At 35.4% G+C, this 25,184-nt stretch overlaps 1 protein-coding gene and 1 non-coding gene across 5 annotated transcripts in view; both read left to right on the plus strand.

Annotated features, from left to right (window-relative positions):
- VMP1 (vacuole membrane protein 1) overlaps nucleotides 1-25,184 on the plus strand; it is a 127,295-nt gene that overhangs the window by 90,828 nt on the left and 11,283 nt on the right. For all 4 annotated transcript variants that reach the window (XM_059906504.1, XM_059906507.1, XM_059906506.1 and 1 more), the window contains 3 exons: nucleotides 7,745-7,825; nucleotides 12,184-12,300; nucleotides 16,887-16,948. In XM_059906504.1, coding sequence (XP_059762487.1) covers nucleotides 7,745-7,825; nucleotides 12,184-12,300; nucleotides 16,887-16,948 — 260 coding nt within the window. The remainder of the gene's footprint in view (nucleotides 1-7,744; nucleotides 7,826-12,183; nucleotides 12,301-16,886; nucleotides 16,949-25,184) is intronic.
- TRNAR-CCU (transfer RNA arginine (anticodon CCU)) lies at nucleotides 9,398-9,470 on the plus strand. Its single transcript has one exon. It is a non-coding gene; the product is annotated as a tRNA-Arg (tRNA).

Genomic DNA, 25,184 nt, shown 5'->3' on the forward strand with positions numbered 1-25,184 from the left:
TTGGAAGAGTTTGAGAAGAGTGGTGTTAGTTCTTTAAATATATGGTAGAATTCACAAGTGAAACCATCTGTTCCTGAACTTTTCTTTGTTGGGAGATTTTTGATTACTAATTCAATCTCCTTACTAGTAATTAGTCTGTTCAGATTTTCTATTTCTTCATGATTCAGTGTTGGTAGGTTGTAGGTTTCTAGAAATGTATCCATTTCTCTAGGTTGTTCAATTTTTCAGCATGTCATTGTTCATAATAGTCTCTTATGGTCCTTTGTAGTTATATGGTGTCAGTTGTCATGTCTCCTCTTTCATTTTTTACTTTATTTATTTAAGCCCCCTTTTTTTTTGGTGAGTCTAGCTAAAGTTTTGTCTAATTTATCTTTTCCAAAAATCATCTTAGTTTCATTGACTTCTTCTATTGTTTTTCTAGTCTATTTCATTTATTTCCACTATGATCTTTGTTATTTCCTTCCTTCTACTAACTTTGGGCTTAGTTTGTGCTTTGTGTTCTAGTTCCTTGAGGTATAAAGTTAGGTTGTTTGAAATCTTGTTTCTTAATGTATGCATTTATCACTATGAATTTCCCTCTTAGAACTGCTTTTGCTGCATCCCTTAAGTTTTCCTATTTTGTGTTTCCAAGTTTATTTGTCTCAAGATATTTTTTTAATTTCACTTTTGAGTTCCTTGACCCATTGGTCGTTCAATAGCATGTTGTTAAATCTTCATACATTTGTGAATTTTCCAATTTTCTTCTTGAAATTGATTTTTAGTTTTATACCACTGTGGCCAGAAGAGATACTTAATATGATTTCAGTCTTCTTAAATTTATTAATACTTGTCTTATGTTCTAATACATGATCTGTCCTGGATAATGTTCCATGTGTGCTAAAGAAGAATGTATATTCTGATGCTTTTGGATGGAATGTTCTGTAAATGTCTGTTAAGTCCAACTAGTCTTATGTGTCATTTAAGTCCAATGTTTCCTTATTGATTTTCAGTCTGGATGATCTATCCATTGGTAAAAGTGGAGTATTGTATTGAAGTCTCCTACTGTTATTGTATTGCTGTCTATTTCTCCATTTACATATGTTAATATTACTTTCTTATTTTGGTATCTCTTAGTCCACTATAATCTTGTGGGTCTCATGGACACAAGTCCTGTTGACTTTCAAATCTAGATGTTTTGGGGGCCTATCTATCAGGTGGAAGTCTTAAAAGTTGGGTCATCAGGTATGGGTTTGTGGGGAGCCAAGCCTTTCGCTCTACAGGAAGAAGATGGGAGTTGTGAGTTCAGTGTGTTCATGGGAGGAGGTGAGTTCAAGAGCTTCCTATGTTGGCATCCTGAATGAGAACTCTCTAATCTCTTATTAAAAGTTCTAAATCTGTAAATTATTTCTAGAATAAAATTGCTTTCCTGAAATGTGTTTATATGATGTATTCTATTTGCGCTATTATAGAATTCTACCCTAATTTCCAATTTAAATAGGAATTCCAGTGATCATCTCTGATTTAATAATGTAAAAGCTATAAATTGGATATTGAAACTTTCATTTTCAAAAGTAGTTGCACCACTCTGTTCTGATCACTCTTTTTGGTAAATGTGTGTGTATTTTGTAATCCAGCATCCTGTAGGTACTGAATTAAAAATTTATTAATTAGTTTCTATTGTCACAATCACTTTACTTCATCAAATTAATATCCCTACTTTATCTTGTAATTCTGGAGTTTGTTTCTTAGCAATCTTCATCTTATAAGTTTGTGTGAGTCCATTATAATTCAAAAAAAAGAATAGGGACTTCCCTGGCAGTCCAGTAGTTAAGACTTCACCTTCCAATGCAGGGGGTGCAGGTTCGATCCCTGATTGGGAAGCTAAGATCCCACATGCCTCATGGCCAAAAAAACCAAAAACAGAACAGCAGCAATGTTGCAACAAATTCAATAAAGACTTCCAAAAAAATGGTCGACATCAAAAAAACCTTAAAAAAAATCTTAAAAAAAAAAAAAAAAAGATGATATGTGACTCTTTTGAAATTATACTACATTTAAAGGAGACCTCAAATATGCAATATTAAAAACATATCAGTTACATTAATGATATTGTTGAGGATGTCAACACTAAAATAAAATATTTTGTTCACTTTGAATTTAATAAATTAATGCTCTATATCTTTCTGTGAAAATAGCTCATAAAGAGTCCTGGTAACAGGTAGGAAATTGCAGTTAGGAAACATTTTATTCTGTTTTTAAGAGGAGAAAGATTTAAAAATTATAAGTTATGTTTCACTGTAGTTTCTGTGAAGATGATAATTAATCGTACCCATTAATTGTGTCCTTTACCATGTGTAAAATATTATTCATTGTAGAAAATATTTAATTACATGGTTATTAGGATCTTAACAAGTTAATATTTCAGACTGATTGTCCATGATACTGAAACAGCTTACAATATTAAGTCATCATTACCATTTAGCTCCATTTCTGGTTAATAGAGAATAATATGACACAACATATTTGACTGGGACACAGGAATTAACAAGTCATTTTTAGATGCCAAAAGAACTTCACAAATACAGTAGATATTAACACAAATTCCTCTTATACACAAGAAATTATTGAAACAGTTGCTCTGTGGTTTTTAGTATTGACCTTGCAGCCACTTCAGTGTCAAACCCAAGAAGAGCAATAGCTCAGCAGAAGTTTTAACATAGGGAATTCCCTGGTGGTCCAGTGGTTAGGATTCCAGGCTTTCAGTGCCAGGGGCCCGGGTTCGATCCCTAGTCAGGGAACTAAGATACTGCGAGCCACATGGCACAGCCAATAAAAATAAAAATAAAATAAAATCCTTTAAATATATATATATTTAAAAAAAAAGAAGTTTTAACATATAATGTGTTAAGAAGGCAGTTAATTTATAAAACTGCTGACCAGTTACCTCACACTGATGGTGATAGTTCAGCTCAAACTAACATAAGGTATTAACCGAATACATACTTATCTCCAGTAATAATGCATTCATTTAACATGTTTAGGGATTATCTGTTGCTTTGAAAGAAATCTTGTAATTTAATGTGATCCCTTATCACGAAAATGAAAAGATTTTCTGTTACCATTTGAAGATAAACGTTATTTTATATATTTAGATCTAAGTTGACTTCTTCAATTCAAAAATTAGTATTTTGCAAGCTAATTATTATTATTATAATTAGCTGTACAGTTTCTCTTCTCTTAATCTTAAATATATTAGGAAAACGAAATGTGAAACAAAAGTAGTGCAGGAATATTCATACTTGAAGGCATTGTCTGTTTTTCTTTATTAATCCTTGAAATCTCAGTAGTAAGGACTTATTGTAACTTTTCTTCATCTGCCTTCTGTAGTCATTGGAGAAATGTTCCTGGTGTCTCTCATTCTTACTTTCAGAAGCATGATTGGTTACATACATAATCACTATCAGTGGGAGTGGGAAAGATAATTTTATTTACTTGTATTTTGTTTATTTACTTTTAAAAAGTAGAAAATGATATATGATTACTAGTTGTAAATGCATGCTGCTTATTTAGATAGAGCTAGAGGATGAAACCCCTCTCAGGCACTTAAAATTGTGAAATATGTGAGCGTTGTGAAATGTGAATCCAGCGAAATGAAACTATTAAAAGGAATTTGGTTTTAGTTGTACAGATTTTTTTTTTTAATGAAGAATGACAATTGAGGAAGTAATCAAATTGAACTTGCTACACAGTTCCCACAAACGCAAAAAAAGAAAACGATTAAAATGAAATATTAATTTCCTTTGATATTTAACTTGAATTTTGAATCTCACATATTAATTTGTTAAACTTTTCCTTTAAATTATTGTTGTTTATTATTATTGGTGCACAGTTTTTCTTGGCTAGTTTATTTTATCTGATGGCCTAAAAAGAATAGCAAGTTTTGTTTGAAATTGTTCTTTTAAACTTTAGTAAAAGAAGGGTTTTTTTTCCTGTTTTTGTGTGCGTGTGTGTGTGTGAGAGAGAGTTGGGTTTATTGTCTAATATTACACCTATAGTACATTTTTCTCTCTTTACTTTAAAAGCAAACACAAACAGAAATATTTTAAAGCATAGAAAATGTTAGCTTTACATCATTAGAAAGCTGTCAAATTAATGCAAATAATGAAGTACTGAAGTTGTTTAAAAATAAAGAACTTCTAAAATTGCAGAGCAACAAACAAGGAACATATAATTACCTTTAAGATGTAGAACATTTTAGACAATTAAAAAATGATGTTTTTAATAAATTTGTTAACAAAGCCTTTAAAGCCATATCAGTAAGTTTTGAATATGACTTTAAATATGAAATAAGTTTAAAATAAAAACAACAAAATATAGTTGTGTTTATGAAATCTAAACATGAGTTAATTTACCATTGTAAAGTATTTCAGATTTGGTGCAAATACTAGTGTAATGCTGCCTTGAGTTTGTTTTCATTACTCTGGCAAGGAAAAACATCAAGAAAATTATTCCTCTAGCTGCATACTCTGCTTCTGTTGGTTTCTTGTGATGAAAGCAACTGTGCAGACTTATTAGTTTAATTTAAATAAACTTTTATGAATTATTTAATATATAAATGTAATTTTAATTCCAAAAATATTGTGAAAGACCTGGAAAATAAATTATAGGAAGTGAAAGTAGCATGGTCATGGTGTGTATATGTGTGTGTGTGTGTGTAACACATAGGAAGATTTATGAAATCCATTTTCAGTAGATGACTTTCAGACTTTTTAAAAAGTAAAACTCCCCATTAAAAAGGTACTTAACTTATTTTCCTTGTAAAATATGCCAGCTAAAAATTAATTAAAAAAAAAAAAGAGTAAAGGGAACTTTCTATTATACTTATTTGGGTAGAGTAACTCTTTTCCTTCAAATAAAGGTTCTTGAAGCACCGTTAAGGATAATTGATGATGGGCACCCAGGCATCCGAAAGAACAAGGAGTCTATTTTAATTTTTTCTTGTCTAGGTTCTGTTAAGTAAAGAGATTCTGCCAAGGGATAAAATAGTTCCTTACTTTCAGGATGTTTTAAATAATATGATTCCTTGAACTTCTGTAGGCTTAAATATTTTTGTTAGTTTATATGTTAGCTGATCTGTGTAATGTTAAACATTTTTTCCTTTATATAAGCCAATTAGTATAATCATACCTCTTTTTCAATTTAAATGTATGGGTGTATGTATCTCTATAGTAGAAAAATACCATCAGTTTAAAATGATGGCACTATCATAGTCACTTGGTTGAAATAAATATAAGAATCTAAAGCCTTGAAATTAAGATAAAGGAAAACAGGATAGCATACCTTTTAAATACAACACTTTGTTGATCTTGTCTACACCATTTTATGCAAAAAACTAATTTTTTGTAATTTTATATACTGAGGACTGCATAAATGCTGAGATAGAAAAATGTTCCCACATTAGTCTGACTTGGCAAATAGGTTTATCAAAAGTTTTGTTGTCTTTAAAATAAAATTTGTATAGTTTTTGTTTTCTTTGTTTTACTTTTTCTTCACAATTGAGTACCATCTTTCACTAAAGTAGACTTGCTATGAAGATATCAAGAGCTGTGAAGGAAGGCGTTTTCCTGAATTTATATTTTTAACTCTTGGGCTATATTAACTAAAATTTCATAACTAATTTATAATCTAATAGTATTGTTTGGTATTTTTAAAACTCAAAACATTTCTATTCATTATGGCCAGTTTTTATTTAGTGCTCTGATGAATTACAAATTTAGTAATTTGTGAATTATGTAAATTATTCAAGACAATTGGAAGTATAATTTGTTTTAAAATAAGTTATATAGGAAAACTGATTTTATTATATATTCCTAAACAGTTTTTAAATCAATAAAATCAGTATTTCACTCTTAATGCAGTAAATGTTAATTTAAGAAAAAAAATTAAATCTTCAGTTAGAAATATGAAAAAAAATACAGAGAACCCTTTGCTGCAGTAATTTAGTTGTTTAAAAATATTAAATCTGATATATTTTATTTACTAGACGAGTAAGCCTAATCCCAAAAAGAAAAATTCTGTCTTTGAAAATACATTGCAAAATTACAAAATTGCATTGTAGAATTTAGTTAATGATTAACTTTCCTATATGTTTGAACTTGAAAGTATTTGTATTAACTGTTAATATCTGTTAATATCTTTTTTTTTTAATTTATTTTATTTGTTTATTTTTGGCTGTGTTGGGTCTTCGTTGCTGCACACGGGCTTTCTCTAGTTGTGGTGAGCGGGGGCTACTCTTTGTTGTGGTGCACGGGCCTCTCATCGCAGTGGCCTCTCTTGTTGCTGAGCACAGGCTCTAGGCACGTGGGCTTCAGTAATTGTGGCTCTTGGGCTCTAGAGAGCAGGCTCAGTAGTCGTGGCGCACGGGCCTAGTTGCTCTCCTGCATGTGGGATCCTCCCGGACCAGGGCTCGAACCCGTGTCCCCTGCATTGACAGGCGGACTCCTAACTACTGTGCCACCAGGGAAGCCCTGTTAATATCTTTTCAAATATATATTATTGGTTTAATTCCTTTGACTTTCTCACCATCCTCAGGAAGTAAGTAGGAGGAAGGTCATTTTTTTTTTTTAATTTCAGTATTCACTGTTGTACTTTGATACAGCTATTAAACATAATATTATGGGTTAAAGCGGTTTTGTGTGTTTGTTTTTTGTTTTTTGAATCTACAACTTCTGTTGTGGATTAGAGAAGTGCTTTAAACCCTCTTCCTAGTCTATGAAGGAACCTTCTATCATTTATATTATGACCATTCTATAAGATTGTTGAGCTAAAGAGAGAGGAGTGTTCTATCATGTGAACACTTCTAAAAAAGACATTCACACGTTAGCTAGTATCTTTTAATCGTATCAATTATTTTCATTGAAATTTTGATGGGAGTATATACCATTTCGAAACCAGAAAACAGGTAAAGTCAAATTTCAGATTGGTACTTTTAAGAAAAAATATATACATATATATAATTACAGCATCCTCATGCTAGAAGAAGAAAATCGTGGAAATAAATTGGCCAGCCAAATGCATGTTTCAGCCTGGGAGGTAGAAGAATGAAATAAAAAGAGCAGTGATTTTTGAGTCTGAAGTATCTACTCTGCGTACACCCGAGTATTATTGAAGGGCTCCAATAAAATGTTTGTGAAAACCGTTTTATATAACTAGCACAAACTGTAAATGTAGGATGTTCTTTGTTTTGTGGGGTAATAAATGGTTAGTTATTGCCACATAAGTGTTTTTTTCCATCTTTTGGCCAATGATCAGTAGAGGTGTCTTCATTGGCTATCTTGAAAAATCCTGTGGTTTCCTACCCTAATATTAATGAGGGAGTAAGTCTGATGAGTTAATTAAAGGAAAGAGAAAGAGATATGTGGTAGACTAGCATTTCCAAAAGAATGGGTTGGTTCATGGTTGGTTTATAACATTTTGTTCATCCCTAGTTAATCCAGAGAGAACCCAAAAAATAGAGTAACAGTGTTTTGGCTTATTCTTGAAATGTGATAAAAGTTTATCTTTAAGGGTGTGTAGTTAATGTTTTATCAAGATTTTATTTGCATGTTTTTCAGTGCACCCTGCTGTGATTTTTTTTTAATCATCTTATTAAATGAACCAATGCTTTCAGATTATGAGACATTTGATATTATAAACTCTGTAAAGAGCCATCTTTCTTTCTTCCGTCTACTTTTCATTAATGTTTTGATATCCTCCTTTTATACAGGACTTCGCCTCCCGGGCTAAACTGGCAGTTCAAAACCTAGTACAGAAGGTTGGATTTTTTGGAATTTTGGCCTGTGCTTCGGTAAGTGAATTGTATTTAAATAGTAGATTTATATTTCGATCCAATTTGTTTTTAAAGGTACATGACTGAATAAAAAAAAGTTATCACTTTTAACAGGTATATAATGTTATTAATCATTCACCTTACTGATCAAATGAGCTGTTTTCTGTTGGATAGGTTTCTATGTTGTTTATTGACTTTCAAGCATTTCATCATACCATGATGACTTGAGACCTAAATGGCTTGATTCAGTAAGAAAAAAGAGACAAAATCCATCTTTCTCATGAAGAATATATAATGAAGTGCATTTAAGCAAATAACAATGACTTCATTCTTTCCAGAGTTATAGCTAAGTAGTCTTTTTCCAAAGCTTCAGGCATTAGTTATAAGGAAGAATTCATATAAAACCTCCTTAAGTGACTTTAACACCTAGCTAGGTAATTGAAACATCTGTGGCAAGGTTAAGGACATCTTTGGCTACAGTGAATTAAGAAGCTATTTGTGTCAAAAACTTAATTAGGACTTCCCTGGTGGCGTGGTGGTTAGGAATCTGCCTGCCAATGCAGGGGACACGGGTTCAAGCCCTGGTCCGGGAATATCCCACATGCCTCAGAGCAACTAAGCCCATGCACTGCAACTACTGAACCTGCACTCTAGAGCCCACGAGCCACAACTACTGAGCCCGCGAGCCACAACTACTGAAGCCCGCGCGCCTAGAGCCCATGCTCCGCAACAAGAGAAGCCACCACAATGAGAATCCCACGCACCGCAACAAAGAGTGGCCCCCACTCACCGCAACTAGAGAAAGCCTGCACACAGCGACGAAGACCCAGCACAGCCAAAAATAAAAATAAAATTTAAAAAAAGAAAAAAGTTACTAACTGTATATAAAAAAAAACTCTATAAAAAAAAAACTTAATGTCTCAAATTGCAGATTTATGAAATTGACATCCCTTGATGAGTTGGTGTTTATCCTGGTCCTTTTCTAATATAATAGATACAGTTACATTTGAAATGCGGTGTTTTGGTCAGAGTTTTCTTTGGTAGTCTGTACACAATTCTTGGTAGTTCAGTGGTAGATTTGACCAGAATAACTAGATGCACCTAGTTGATATGGTAAAAGCTGCAATTATAAGTAAAATTCAGAAAATTATTGTCTACTGACCCACAGTTACTTTATCCATTATGTATTAGAACTTGAATATATCCTTGAGTACCCCTTTCCTCACCTTAGCAAAATAAATGGCCAAAAAGGGAAGACATTTGGTGTCAAAATTTCTAATGTGATATCAACATTCTAGAGATATTCTAAAATATACATGTGCCTCAATCTTTGGACCCTGGCAATACTAGAAATTTTTGTAATCTAACTTTTCATTTCAATGTAGAAGCTCTTTATCACAATATTGATCTCAACTATTTGAGCAATGTATAGGTATGTTGTAGTGTGATGTAGTGGGATGAGAATTGGCTTTGGAGTCAGGCTTACTTGGGTTCCTAAACCAGGTTTGCCTCTTAGCTATGTAGTCTCAGTGTCAATTTACTCTCCTTGAGCCCTAGTTTTCTAATGTTTAAAATGGGGCAATAGAGACTTCCCTGGTGGTCCAGTGAGTAAGACTCCGCACTCCTAATGCAGGGGGCCCAGGTTCAATCCCTGGTCGGGGAACTAGATCCCATATGTATGCCGCAACTAAAGATCCCGCATGCCGCAACGAAGATCCCACGTGCCACAACTAAGACCCAGTGCAGCCTAAATAAATAAATAATTTTTTTTTTTTTAATGAGGCAGTAAGACACTCATTACAAAGGTTGATGTGAGGATTTAAGATAATATATATGAACCAACACAGTGCCTGGAAGGCGAACTAAGAGCTCAACCATTTTTTATTGTTATTCATCAGCTTTGTATCAACCCCTGAGCACTTGGATGAAGAAGTGAAAGCTGTATTCCCTTTCCTCAAGGATCCTGAAGTCTAGTGAGGGAGACAGTTTAAATACAATAATAAGTAAAAGGTGCTGTGGAAGCCCAGCAGAATAGGATTAAGCTGAGAGGCCTGAAGAATGATAATGTCCTTAGTTTAGAAGCTAAGAGAACAGTGTGAGAGCCATGTTGCCTGGGTTGAAATTCTGAAATCATGCTCTGCTGCCATTAATGCTGGACAAATTGCTTAATCTGTCTGTCTCACTTTTCTTATCTATAAAATGGATGTAATATCATATAGCATTGTTTTGGGAATTAAGTGAGTTGATGATGTAGAAACCTTAGAAATGTACCTAACAATTCAATAAAAGTTAGCTTTCATTATTCCTGGGGAAAATACAAGAACCTTTGATTTATTAAAGCAAAAAATATTTATTCTTTGGCACTCATCTATGCCTGTGTCTTCCCTGCTAAAATTCCACTTTCTATACTAGCCAATCTTCTTTATATTTGACTAGGAATAGTCAATAGCCAACATAAATTAATAGATCAATTTGACCCTCTAAGAACTTTTTACTAGGAAATTGTTAATACTTATATTAAAGTACTAAAAGTATGTGTACTTGATTTAAGGTAAGAAGGTAAGTAGAGGGTAAGGTAGAAAGAAGTTTGTTTTTGTTTTTTTATAAATTTATTTATTTATTTTATTTATATTTGGCTGCGTTGGGTCTTTGTTGCTGCGTACAGGCTTTCCCTAGTTGAGGCAAGTGGGGGCTACTCTTCATTGTGGTGCGTGGGCTTCTCATTGTGGTGGTTTCTCTTGTTGTGGAGCATGGGCTCTAGGCACGCGAGCTTCAGTAGTTGTGGCACGCGGGCTCGGTAGTTGTGGCTCGCTGGCTCTAGAGCTCAGGCTCAGTAGTTGTGGCACACGGGCTTAGTTGCTCTGCAGCATGTGGGATCTTCCCGGACCAGGGCTTGAACCCGTGTCCCCTGCATTGGCAGGCGGATTCTCAACCACTGTACCACCAGAGAAGCCCAGAAGTTTATTTATTAATTAGTTATTTTGTTGTTAACATTTGAACTAAGATAAAACTCGTAATTGAGGGAAAATCTAAAAGCTACTTAATAGTTCTTTTAATTCTAATCTTCCTTTCTGTGTATTTAGTTAACAATTGAAAAAAAAGGATAAGTAACATGCATATGTAACAACAAATTCATTGATTATGCTCTTCTGAGAGTATCCAACGTAAAACTTCTAATTTTTATCTACTCTGATTACATATCTTGTATACTTTAATTTCTATTTCAATATGCTGTGGAGCCTGATAATAAAGGAAAACAATTAAAATTTTAATTCATGGAGTTGTGAGAGTCATATGAGAAAATATAAGAAATGACAATTGTAAGGATGTGGAAGTGACATTGTTATTAAATGGTTGTAAGACAGATGAAATTGTGTAAAGCATTTGAATTTGGATAAGAAAAATAAAATTGAGCTATTGAATCTGAGTGTTATTAACAGAAGAATACTTGAATTCTGATTTAGTTATGGCATTGTTTTTGAAAGAACATTTGTGACAAATATCTTTTGAACAACTGGGCTTTTATTTGAAAGTCCAAACACAAAATTATATAAATTAATTAGCTTATAAATGGTTCCACCAACAGACACAAGGACAAGAGTACCTCTGTGGGAGAAAAATGGATGAAGTGCTCAAAAAGAGCTTGTGGTTTCTTTGCATTTTTACATGAAATTATCTATGAGCATTCTTGAAATGTGGGAATGTTCAGAAAAGGTATTTGTTGTGAATCACTTCTTTGTCTGGGACTGAGTATTCACAACATCTGAATCTGTGCTCTTGTATTTCCACCCTTGATTTTCTTCCTAGAATGAATCGCATGACCCCATGGCCTTGGGCTGTCATAGATAAAAAAAATTCATTATTTGTATTTTACTTTATGTTGAAAAATGAAAGCACGGCCACCTATAAATGTATCTGTGAATTTACAAGAATGTTTTCTGTAGATGTGAGTACTTTCTAGATAATCTTTTTCTTCATTTATACCTCACCTTATAAAACAGCTACCAAATGGTCAAGTATCTACTGAATGGGATTAAGTTCCTGTTGATCCTTTGGCTTTATCCAGTTTTAATGTGATGAAAAAAAGTATATTTACGGGGCATTAGTCATAAGTAATGCAGGCAAAAGGACAGCTGTGTTTGCTTTGAACAAATTAAGCAATCGCCTGGGATGAATATGTGACACAACTTATAGAGACATTAGAATACTTGTCTAACTATCCAGACAGTCTAGTACTGATCAGGAAACCCATACCTCTCTTTCCAGTGGTAGACAAGGCTTAACACATAATTCCACACACCTATAGGTGGTAAAATTAAACTGTTTTTTGGATTATATATGGACGTTCCATTTTAATTTTTTCTTTTTTTAAATAGATTCCAAATCCTCTGTTTGATCTGGCTGGAATAACATGTGGACACTTTCTTGTACCTTTTTGGACTTTCTTTGGTGCAACCCTGATTGGAAAAGCAATAATTAAAATGCATATCCAGGTAATTATACCCTTTGACTCCCTGTTTAATGATGATGAACCCCTTAAAAGACACTGAAAACATATTCCCCTTGCTCTCTCCAAGGCAAATTGTCAAGATTTTGGTTCTGCTTCTTGGTTGGTAGCATGCTTAGGTATTCAGCCACGGAACATCGTTTGGAAGTTAGTGGATTTCCGGCAGGTTTTCCCTACTCCTGTTGGAAAGTTGTTCCCCTTTATTATTTTTTTCCTTGTTTTATTTCTTTCCTTCTTTTTTCCTCCCTTCCTTTCTCTCTTTCTTTCTTTATTTCACTTTTGCCTTGTGAAACTGTTTATCCAAGAATTTTACCAAACAAAAATAGTGTTCCTGTATAGGAAAATGCACACCATATTAACATACATAGTCCAAAGATGTTTTATCTTTACTGACCATAGGCTGAGGAAGTATTCCCTTTCATTAATTCTACTTTTCTTTCACACATTCTATATATAACACTTCCTCTCAAGGCACAAATATCCTTTACAAAATACCAGCCAGATGTTAATGTGGACAATGTGGAAGAAAGGGGGCCCTGAGGAGACGAAGAGATGTGGGTTTTGGTTAGAGATGTGAGAATCTGTTAGTCTTCAAAGACACTCTTAACAAAATCTTTAGGATAGGGCTGTGTGTGTGTGTGTGTGTGTGTGTGTGTAATAGAGGAGAGAAAAGAGGCCAATAACTTAAATGAGAGGAAATGGATATATGCTTCTAGGACTGTGATACGAATCGATACGTGTGGTATAAAAGGCAAATCTTACTAGAATAAAATAAAATTAACGTGGAAAGAATGTCTTCATTAATGAGGTTTGCAAGAAGGAAGCATTCACCAAAGGAAGGGCAAGAACAGTGAGTAATGTCTATGCCCTGGTCTGATTCCTTAATAATTAAAAGCACGTCTATCCCCCAAGTTTCTGCTTACCACCTCTCTACCTCCAGTCCTTAGAAGAGAAGAATGAAAAAGGAAAACTTCAGCTGCTTCTACCTGCCCAGTTTCTCATATTAGACTTTGGCATTTAGGATGAGTTTATTGAGCTTGTCATCTACTCTCTGGCCATGCTAATCACTCAGAATTTCAAGGCTTTATTTTTCCTCCTTCAAGGAATATAATTTCTCCTACTTACGTTAAGTGTATTGTTCAATGACTATGGGTTTTTAAATACTGATGCTAGTTACTTTGGGAAAGATTTAAATTACTATAATAGGGTTTTTCAAATGATATAATCATTTAGCTTTTTGAAGTCCTTTGAAAGTATTAATACCTAAGGAACAATAACAGATTATTTTAATTCCCTTTATAACAGCAACTTCTCTAGGAATCCATAAACTTAATGTATCCTGCTTTATGTACTAACTTTCTATAAAATACAGTAAAATATATTATGCTAAAAGTACCCTATAGTTATAGGGTATGTAACTTATCAGACCTTTCATTATAGCATATTCAAAAATAGTATATTTTTTTAACATTCTCAGTAGAATTTTTCAAGTTATCATAATAATGCTTAATGTTTTAATATAGTACTTCACACTTTAAAGTACTTAGTGTATGCCATCCGATTTAATTCTTATAATACTGGGATAGAGAAATTACTACTCCCATTTTGTAATTATCAAACTTAGAGAGGGAAATAGGTAATAGTTGCCTAAAAGAATAAGTTAACAGCTGGAATTTGAACCTGAGTCAGCTTCAAGTTCAGTGTTCTTTCCACTCTTTTGCAATGCCTTCTTAACTGTATTTATATGATCACGAAAACTGAATTGTTTAATACCTGCTGTTTATCAGGACCTGTGCCAGGCAGTTTGCATTGGTTATCTCAGAACAATCCTGTGAGGTGGTTATTATCCCCATTTCGTAGATGGGAGGGACTAGAATTCAAACCAAAATCGTGCTATCTGTTAAACCTCCCCTAAAAGTTTGAAATCAGCCCACCTAATAATGTTAATTAAGGATTTCTCTTTCTACTGGACAAGTTCCAATTCCTCAGCCTGTAGAAGTTCCCTTAGAAATATTTCCTTTCTCCTAAATGATGAAGAAAATAAGGAGTCAACATACTCATATAATATTTCATGTACCATATAATTTACTTATCATGTGTATTATTTATGCCTTTCAACTTTCCCCCTACCGCCACACACACGTGTACAGAAATATAAGCACCATGAGGGCAGAGGTTTTTGTTTCTTGGCTCCCTAAGGTATTCTAGTGCCTAGAATAGCATCTGGCATGTAGTTGGCACTCAGTAAATATTTAATATATGAATCAGTCTAAGATACTTCTTTCCATTGGAGGACCCTTCTTTTATAGATATATAGTTTCTTCTTTGTTCATTCTGGCACCATTAGTTCGCTACACCCATATCTTTCTTTTTTTTAATTATTCCTACTCTACCCTTATTTTCTCTGTGTACATGGTTGACATGGTTGAGTGGGCTCTTTGGGGATCTGTGCCTTTTGTTTATTTGGTAGAATCCCCACCCAGACCTCAAGCCTGAATGATTCTGAGACATATGTTCTTAAATGTCTTGCCCAGCCCAGTGAATTTTCAAGCTGTTATATATAAGAAGAAAGTCTTGTTTTGTTTTCAAGAAACGAAATTGTGCAATTATCTGGGCATTGGCTTATTTAGAATGTTAGGAAATGATGGTAGGGAACACATGGTGGTGAAATCACTGAGAGGCAAACCATTAGCTCTGTTTCTTAGTAAAAGATTTATAGCTCCAATTAACTGGCTTTTAGTATGGATACTAGAAGAGTCCCCATATATTAATGCTTTTCTCCCTAAATGATCTCTTGTAATTGTCTTATTAGCTTCATAATCTTCATACACCATTTGTGTAGGATTGTTGATAAATCATCATCCATCTTGTAATTGTTTGATATCTATATGTGCTTACTTTTTTCATGAGATAGGTAAATACCTTTTTCACATTAATTGATACGTAAACAAACACCAAAAAGGACCGTGAACTTATTTTTTTTAGTCTTATTTCCTCACACATATCCAGCTGTGCAGCTGCCAGTGTCTTTGTTAACTGTAGGACATTAAGAAAATATCATTGCCTTATTAGTCTTCTACCTGAAATAATGAGCTTTAGTCTGAATTAGCCACTTTCTTGAGATTCATAATGGATGGCTAAAAAGAAGGCTATTGTTATTTATTTTATTTCTCTTCCCTCCCATTTGGTTACATAGGCTATAGTTACTATTTAACAACAGTAACAAAGCACTGGAGAGTTTGTTATCAGGAACTAGGAGAGAGAATCTAGAATTACTCATATTTATTCAGAGAATTATTATCAGTCCTTTAAAGCTAAACCTTAATATCACCTTCTTGAATCTCTAATTAATTGTACTTATGTGACCTTTTCTTTCTCTCAACTTGTGTAACACATTGTTTTCACTGCTAATGACATTTACAGTTTATATGTATATCTTTTGTACTTAACCATCTTTCTACTATGTATAGAAAAATTTTTTAATTTCTTCAGGGTATTGAAGAAGTATTCTTCCCATCTTTGTGTTCCCTGAAAGCCCTTAATAATGCTTATATTATCCATAGTAAGTACTTTTCGTAACATTTGTTGAGTTGAAAATATTTGCTACCTGTTAGCCTAAAGACATCTTTACTTGTAAGTTAAGTATCAACATCTTTAATTAATGAAGAATACCTCAGTAATACCAAATTGACAATGACCCAGGTCTGCTAAAGATCCCCCAAAACTTGTTGATGCCTTTGCTTGTACCCTAAGGCTGAAATTCCAAGCTCATTCAGGATCTGAGAATGGAACTTTCATGATACTTTTATAAGAACTTTCCAGGAAGGACATAGTCTTTTCAAAGATCCCCTTGATTAGATTTAGCCCAGACACCTATCATCAGGCTGATCAGCTTTTATTTCAGTGGTGGAGGCTATATGGGAACCCATGACTTTAGTTGTATACACCATTCTAAAACACATAGAACAGGCTACCCTGGTGGCGCAGTGGTTAAGAATCTGCCTGCCAATGCAGGGGACACGGGTTCAAGCCCTGGTCCCGGAAGATCCCACATGCCGCGGAGCAGCTAAGCCCGTGAGCCACAATTACTGAGCCCACATGCCACAACTGCTGAAGCCTGCATGCCAGGAGACTGTGCTCTGCAACAAGAGAAGCCACCACAATGAGAAGCCCGCGCACCGCAACGAAGAGTAGCCTCCGTTCTCTGCAACTAGAGAAAGCCCACGCGCAGCAATGAAGACCCAACACAGGCAAAAATAAATAAATAAAATAAAACACATAGAACATGTGGAACATCCACCCAGCCTTGGGTTTCATGACTCACATTTCTCCCTCAGACATGGTCACGTATCCTGGCAAGACTAGAGCTGTGCTTAAGGAAAAACATCTTTAAAATACAAAGTACATAGCATTTGTCAAATGGTGTTTTGTTTTGTTTCTTAAAATTTTTTTAAATTGCAATTAGCAGCAGCATGGTCACCTGTTTAGACTATTATCAGAATTGTGAATTTATATTGTTTTTTTTTTTTTTTTGATGAGAAATATTTATTTTAACTGGCATTTTCTTTACAGAAAATCTTCGTTATCATAACATTCAGCAAACACATAGTGGAGCAGATGGTGGCTTTCATTGGGTGAGTAATTCTTTAAGGACTAATATTAATATCATCATGGTTTGAATGGGAGGAAATGTATAAAAAAGACTTTATTGGTATAGAATTTTTGTGATAGCTCTTTATTTTTTGAGAAGGAAAAATCTTTTGCCCTGTTATTATTTAAATTGAAGATGAACCTCGTTCCCTACAGCAGGGAAGGATGAAGCTCAGATTATCCTTGTTTGATTTTAAACCAAACATGTATCAAGTCATATAATTCTTGATTTAAAAGAAGCTTTGCAGTTTGAGACTTGCCCCTCCAAAGAAGTATGAAATTCTCTTTATGTAAAAGACATGTGTATATAGTTAGAGTTTAATGGTGCTTTGATACAATGCTATGACTTTTAGCCAAAATTGGATGCCAGATACACAGTTGTATTTCATTTATATATAAATCTTACATAAAATATTAATATTCCATTAAATAAGGCATGATAAGATATTACCAAAATATGTGTTATGAATCTATTACTTCACTAGAGAAAAATTAGGCCATTTTAAAAGGCTAAACTATCCAAAGCATTTATTTTTGTGTTTAAAGAAGTAAGACCAGTTTTAACATACGCTTTAAATGACAGTGTCACAAAGTTTTTGGAGTTTACTTTGATAAAACAGTAAAGAAAGACCTGTTTAGTTAATCAAATTAATGTCAACTGGAATGTGAATCCTACCGGATATTAAATGAACCCTTTTTTTTTTTTTTCAATATATGATTTTTTATTCGATGTTTACAGGTGAGAGGTTTTCTTTTCATTTAATAGCATAACTGCCCTATGGTGGAAAAGTGTTAAGTTGGAATGCCCTTTATGTAGTTTTAACACAAATCTTTATTTTAAAAGCCATTTATAAAACAAGACCTTTATGAAAATTTTCACTATTAAAAAACTGCCACGTGGTAGTGAGTTCATGAGTATTAGTTTTATTATTCTTTGAACCATGCACTACATATTATACTTACTCTTTTCTATGTATGATATATTCTATGATAAAATAGTTTTTAATATTTTCTACTTAGGTATTAATGTAATAATTGAGGAAAAACATATTCTTGAGAATATACTCAGTGGAGCCAGCTGTTGATTTTATTACTTCCTAAGCTTCTGATTAGAAATATGGATTATGGCTTGTAAATTAAATTTTAATTACTCCAGTTTTTTGTTGCCTGAATTCTTACCAAAAAAGTGGTTTATAAGTCACCATATATCACATTCGAAAAGAAAGAGGGAATATTCTTGTCCCTTTTTTTAAAATAAGAAGACATTTCATCCATTCCTAGAGATTATTGTGCCACCTTGAGAGAATTCTGAGGGACGTGTAGGACTACCACACAAACCACACAGACCCACACATTGTAGGAATGACTTTGCACGCAGCATCCTACATTTTTTTTCTCCTTTTTCCATACTGAACATTTATAGAAGGAAGTTTTCCAGCTACTTCTACATCCTCACCACTACCACCTTTTGTTTCCCCAGCCTTTGGAGCTTCTAAGAAGTTATATTAGTTAGCTACCTATCTCAAACACCCACATCCAGTTTCATTTCCTTCCAATCAGTTCATCATACTGCAGTTAGTAACCTTTTAAAAATCATATCTGAGCCTGTCGCCACCACTGTCCTCACTCCCCAGTTCCTCCACTTCTTGAAACCCTTCACTTGTTTTCCCCTTCATTCTTAAGATAAAGCTAAAACTCCTTACTGGGTCTCTATAGCCTTGAATGAACTATCCCCTATAGTTTTCTCTGCTTGAGTCTCTCACCATTGGTCTTTGCTCAGGCTTTTCCCGTTGCCCTGTTCAGGGTTTCTCAACCTTGGCACTATTGACATTTTAGGCCAGATAAGATGTCTTTGTTGTGGGGGACTGTCCTGTGCACTGTAAGATATTTAGCTGCGTCCTTTTCCTCTACTCACTAGATGCCAGTAGTGTCTCCCAGTTGTGACAATCAAAAATGTCCCCCCCCAAAAAAAAATGTCCCCAAACATCGCCAAATGTTCCATGGCAAGTAAACCGCCACTATCACCACCAATCCCATTGAGAACCACTGGCCTAGATAATGTCCTTTAGATTTCAGCTACTATATTCACAAAAACACCTTCCCTGACTAGGTCACAATTACCCTCTTTCCTAGGGACCTCCTTTCTCAGCAGTATGTACTACATGCACTGACAGTTGTATTTTTACATTCATGTTTGAGGGTGTATGATTACTGTCCTTTTACAACTAACCTGTAAACTTCTTAATGGCAGAGGCCATGCCTATTTTTGTTCGCTGTTGTGTCCATAGCATCTGGCATCTTGATTGACGCATAGCAGGTGCTTGATAAATATCTGGTGAATAAATGAACAGGTGGTGCCCAAATAAAGATCTGGTCAGTAAGAATCAGCAAATTATTTGTAGAGCCCAGATTCTTCTGTTTCCCCAGCCTTTGGAGTTCCTAATAAATTACATTAATTACCTACAGTAAATAGCAGTAAACGTATCTTTAAGCTTAGGCCAATGTATTAAAGTTAGAATTTCTTATTCCTTATGTTTTTCAAAATCAGTAGTCCTGGGCTTCCCTGGTGGTGCAGTGGTTGAGAGTCTTCCTGCCAATGCAGGGGACACGGGTTCGAGCCCTAGTCCGGGAAGATCCCACATGCCGTGGAGCAGCTAAGCCCACGTGCCACAGCTACTGAAGCCCACGTGCCTAGAGCCCATACTCTGCAACAGGAGAGGCCACCGCAGTGAGAGGCCCACGCACCATAACGAAGAGTGGCCCCCACTCGCCGCAACTAGAGAGGGCCCGTACGCAGCAATGAAGACCCAATGCAGCCAAAAATTAATTAATTAATTTTTTAAAAAATCAGTAGTCCCTCCCCTTAACTATCTCCTCTAGCACAGCCCCTCAAAAAAAAAAAAATTCCAGTGATTCTTCTTAAAGATGGTTTTGCATAAAGTTATTCTAAGATATTCAAGGCCTACTAGAATGGGTGCTGGTTTGGTTTTGTTTTGCGTGTGTCATATTTTAAAAACTGTTTGCAAGAGACAAATGTTGCAATGTCCTGATATCTTCATCTTTTCCCCAGTACTGTCTACAGGGATTACCCATCAACTTCTTTTCTAGATAAACTATTAAGCAGTATAAATAATTAGACTTAGCTGTAATAATAATTCTTTATTACCACATGCTAATGAGTATCTTTTTCATCTTTGTCTGTAATAAAATTATCTTTTAATCAGATTCTCTAATTGAGCTTGACATGGTTTGTTTTCCTACATTTTGAAGTAGGAAATGCTATACAAGTGTTCAGATGATAATAAATGATAATAAATAGTATCACCAAACCTAGACTGAAAATTAAGTTAAACCAGGAGGATGAATTTTTAGAAGACCTAAATTTGTTCTTTTATATCATAATAAATAGCTTAGCAATTTATTTCAGAAAAGGGAAGGAGAACAGTCAAACTGATTCCCTAGACTCATTGTTGAGTTGAACTGAAAATACTACATGTAATTTGCTATAGAAACATTCTCCTGTGATTGTTAGTTCTCCCTTTTCACACTGTTAAAACTACTTCTATAAATGGTGTGTGTGTATATATATATATTTATATATATGGCAAATCATCAAACTAAACTAGAAAGTTTGGAATACAGCCTTTTTTTGCGGGGGGCTGTGTTGGGTCTTGTTGCTGCGCGCGGGCTTTCTCTAGTTGCAGCAAGTGGGGGCTACTCTTCGTTGCGGTGCACGGGCTTCTCATTGTAGTGGCTTCTCTTGTTGCGGAGCACGGGCTCTATGCACGCAGGCTTCAGTAGTTGCAGCACATGGGCTCAGTAGTCGTGGTATGCAGGCCCTAGAGCACAGGCTCAGTAGTTGTGGTACACGGGCTTAGTTGCTCCGCGGCATATGGGATCTTCCCAGGCCAGGGATCGAACCCGTTTCCCCTGCATTGGCAGGCGGATTCTACCACTGCGCCACCAGGGAAGTCCTGGAATCCTTTTGAGGGATGTTTAAAACTATGTGCCCACAATTAAGAGGGTGATGAATTGCCATGGTAGAGTAAAAATCAAAAGACCAAGAAAAAGTCAGCAACAATTCAAATTTAAAATAAAATTATGAGATAATAAGGCAAGGAAGAATGAAAAAATGAATCCCAAGAGTAAGGACAGCTATGGAGTGAAATATGAAAAGAACACACAGGCTTTAGACAAAACCAATCTAGGTTTGAATATAAACTCTGCCACAGGCCAGTTATTTATTTCCTCTGTGTATCCACTTTTAGCTGCTGTTCTCTCAAATAATATATTTTCTTTAAGTAGCATTTCTTCCCCAGTTCAGGAGGCCACTGGTAATCTTTCCAACTTCCAGTCAAAATGTAAAATGTCCTGTCTCAAAATATCTTACAGTTTAGTTGAAATGTACTCATATCAAGTGATTTAAAATTCTAAGGCATGTGGATTTTTTAAATGCCTTTCCTCTCAATTTTTATGTTGCCTGTGTTCTCATCTCATTTTCCAAAGTTTCTACTGACTGTGAATGGAAAGGTAGCATGCTAGGTGACTACTTTGTATGCTCTCAGAGAAGATTGAGGGAAGACCTACTTCTCCTTAAAGGAAGTACCCATTTCTTTACTCTCTGATCAGTAAAACACCTTTTATCAGGACAAAGTTTTTCATCAAAGATTATACAAATAATTCTTGAGGGTACTATTTATTAAACATAGTGAGCACTTTTCATACAATTGTTATTACTGTTTACTTCCTTGTTTTTTTAATGTTTTATTTTATTTATTTTTGGCTGCATTGGGTCTTCGTTGTGGTGTGTGGGCCTCTCATTGTGGTGGCTTCTCTTGTTGCAGAGCACGGGCTCTAGAGTGCAGGCTCAGTAGTTGTGGCACATGGGGTCAGTAGTTGTGGCTCACCAGCTCTAGAGCGCAGGCTCGGTAGTTGTGGCGCACGGGCTTAGTTGCTCTGCGGCATGTGGGATCTTCCCGGACCAGGGCTCAAACCCGTGTCCGCTGCATTAGCAGGCGGATTCTTAACCACTGCGCCACCAGGGAAGTCCCTTTTTTTGCTGTTTTGAACAATGCTTCTGTGAGCATTTCTTAATGCAAGATAGATGAGCACATAGTGGAACCTAGAATATGATAAAAGGGACAACACAGAAGAGGGAAAAGGTGAATAAAAGAGAGACTGGAAAAAAAGAAAGAAAAAAAAAAAAAAAGAGACTGGACATAAGCAAGATAACCCTTCATTGTGATAAGTTAACTTAGTTTTGTCTAGGGTCAAATTTTGTCTAGGCAGGTGTGTGTGCCTGTGGCCTGCCATGTCAGGCTACTCACCTCCCCATGTGTCAGGGAAAGAATTATTTAGTGTTGACCATTACATCTCTGGTGGTGAGGTTTAGGATCAGTTTTATACAGGTTTGAATGCTATACTGATGACTGAAAGAAATATCCCTTTCCCCAAACGGCTTCTAGTCTCAGTGTTACTATGGAATGGCCCAGCTACATAAGTGTGCCTTTGGACTGTGGTATGTTTAGTATAGTATATCATGGTATGACAGTCCTAAGGTCCCAGAGAGAATATAAGCCCTACCTCCAAAATATATTGTAATTTTAAGAGTAAATAATTCCCCTCCCTTGACCAGAAATAATTATTTGTAGATTTATTTCTTGGACAGTTCTGGAAAGTAATCATTAGTATCACTGGGTTTAGGGGAAGGTATCCCTATTACCTATTCCTAAATCAAAGGGTTTGTCTAGTTATATATGAAAATCTGCATAGATGTAATGAATCAGTTACATATTCTGAAAGGTTAGAACAGATAATAGCCTTGAAAAAGCCTTTTGGTTTATGGTGTGTTTGGCAAGAGGACAGAGAAAAGGTTCTGAAAAAAGATTAGGCATGTAATGGAGTTTTTCACTCTCTGATATCCTAAGCTGAAGTAAGTCAGAGGACAGAACCAAAGAACCAGGGAACTTTAGAGCTTCAAAGGCATTACATTTGTTGCAGTCTTTCTTCCTTTCTTTCTTCCTTTCTTTTTTTTTAAGATTTTAGACTTATTTTTATTTAATTTTAGATTTTCTCCAATGAGAGAGACCTGGACATATTTCTTAAAGAGCATGACCAAGTCTAACTTTAAAATCATGATTAAAATGACATGTTCTGATATTCTCACCAAATAGAGGATGAGAATTCCCAGAAAATAACATTAAGCATATGACTCGTAACAAACCATATGCAGAACATTGGCTCATTGTCAGGTTGCCAGAGTCTTATTGGAAGACAGAGTCCCCAGTTTTACCACACAAGAAAATTTCCATAACTCAGTCATTGAACTCGGGGGATGGGGTTGGCTGGAGCAGGGACTTTTTACCAGATACAGAATGTTCCATGCTCTTCTTTGCTGTCTCTTTGCTGTCTCCTATTTCTAAGTTAACTTGACGTTTGACCTCAAGAGTCGGACTTGCCTGTGGCAAGAGAGATCATTTTAACCAGTGAGTAATTAAGTGCTTGAATCTTAATGTTGTTTCTTGTACCTCACTCTGTAAGTGGTCAGAATGAGCTATATTGGTCTGGACTTTTTCTTCTACAGAAAGAAAATCTATCCTTTCATTTTATTTTATTATTATTATTTTTTTTTTTTTTTTTTTTGGCTGTGTTGGGTCTTCGTTGCTGCGCACGGGCTTTCTCTAGTTGCGGCGAGAGGGGGCTACTCTTTGTTGCAGTGCGCGGGCTTCTAATTGCAGTGGCTTCTCTTGTTGCAGAGCACAGGCTTTAGGCGCGCGGGCTTCGGTGGTTGTGGCACGTGGTCTCTGTAGTTGTGGCTCACGGGGTCCAGAGCACAGGCTCAGTAGTTGTGGTGCATGGGCTCAGTTTCTCCGCAGCATGTGGGATCTTCCCGGACCAGGGCTCGAACCCATGTCCCCTGCATTGGCAGGTGGATTCTTAACCACTGCACCACCAGGGAAGTCCCTACCCTTTCATTTTAAAATACACAAACCTGGTTTATGTATTTGATTCTCTTTGACTTTTTTTGATCATTGTAAAATAATCAGAAAAAGTTATGGAAGTGTGGAACACAAATAACTGTATTAATCGGAGGAGGTTACAGAGGTTTTAAGACCCCAGCTGCTGAGAATCAGTTGTACATGATGATTTTAATATAATCTTCTGTACTCAGGTAGAAAACTCCTTCTTTTTCATGTCCTCTTCCTGTAGCTTATCTTCTCTTTTGACTCTTAACTCCTTTGTTATTTTTCTTATAGATATTGGGAGGCAGAATAGTTAAAGGTTAAAGCAAGAACTCTGGAGTTAGACTGTAAGGTGAGAAATGGACATTGTATTAGGAAGTTACTATTAACCATAATTAGAGCATTTCTGTAGAATGATGAAAACTAAAACCCAATTATATTAACCTACATAGTGGGTAAAGAAAAAGTCAGGCCAAGGTCATACCTGACGCATTTTAAGTGTTCTATAAATATTTGTTGACTAATTGAATACATTTATTCATTATTAGGAGAGACCTCTGTGTATTTTAGGCTGAGGGAAATACTCTGGTTAAAAGCTAGAGATGGAAAATACAAATGAAGAAAAGGAAGGACGTGGGTTGGATATAACATTTAGTAAGCACTCAGTGTGCCAGATGCTTTACATTTGTTTTTATGAATATGCATAATAAAACCTATAAGGTACTTACTATCACTGTCTTCATGGGGAAACAGAAACATATTTAAATTCATGTAAATGGTAAGAGCTGTAAGGAGATAGGATCAAAAGCCTGAGTGGTTTGATTTATTCTCCTTAACCACTTCTTCCTTCAAAACTGGAATGAAGGGACTTCCCTGGTGGCACAGTGGTTAAGAATCCGCCTGCCAATGCAGGAGACACGGGTTCAAGACCTGGTCCGGGAAGATCCCACATGCCTTGGAGCAACTAACGCCATGCCCACAACTACTGAGCCTGCGCTCTAGAGCCCGCGAGCCACAACTACTGAAGCCCGTGCGCCTAGACCCTGTACAAGAGAAGCCACTGCAATGAGAAGCCCGCGCACTGCAACGAAGAGTAACCCCTGCTCGCTGCAACTAAAGAAAGCCCGCATGCAGCAACGAAGACCCAACGCAGCCAAAATTAATTAATTGATTGATTTTTAAAAAACTGGAATGAAAATTTCAAGATCTTTTGAGGTGGAAAAGAGGGACATTGAGAGAGTGCTATAGAAGTCAGTGA

This window comes from Balaenoptera ricei, chromosome 20 (genome assembly GCF_028023285.1).
Source record: "Balaenoptera ricei isolate mBalRic1 chromosome 20, mBalRic1.hap2, whole genome shotgun sequence".
NCBI lineage: Eukaryota > Metazoa > Chordata > Mammalia > Artiodactyla > Balaenopteridae > Balaenoptera > Balaenoptera ricei.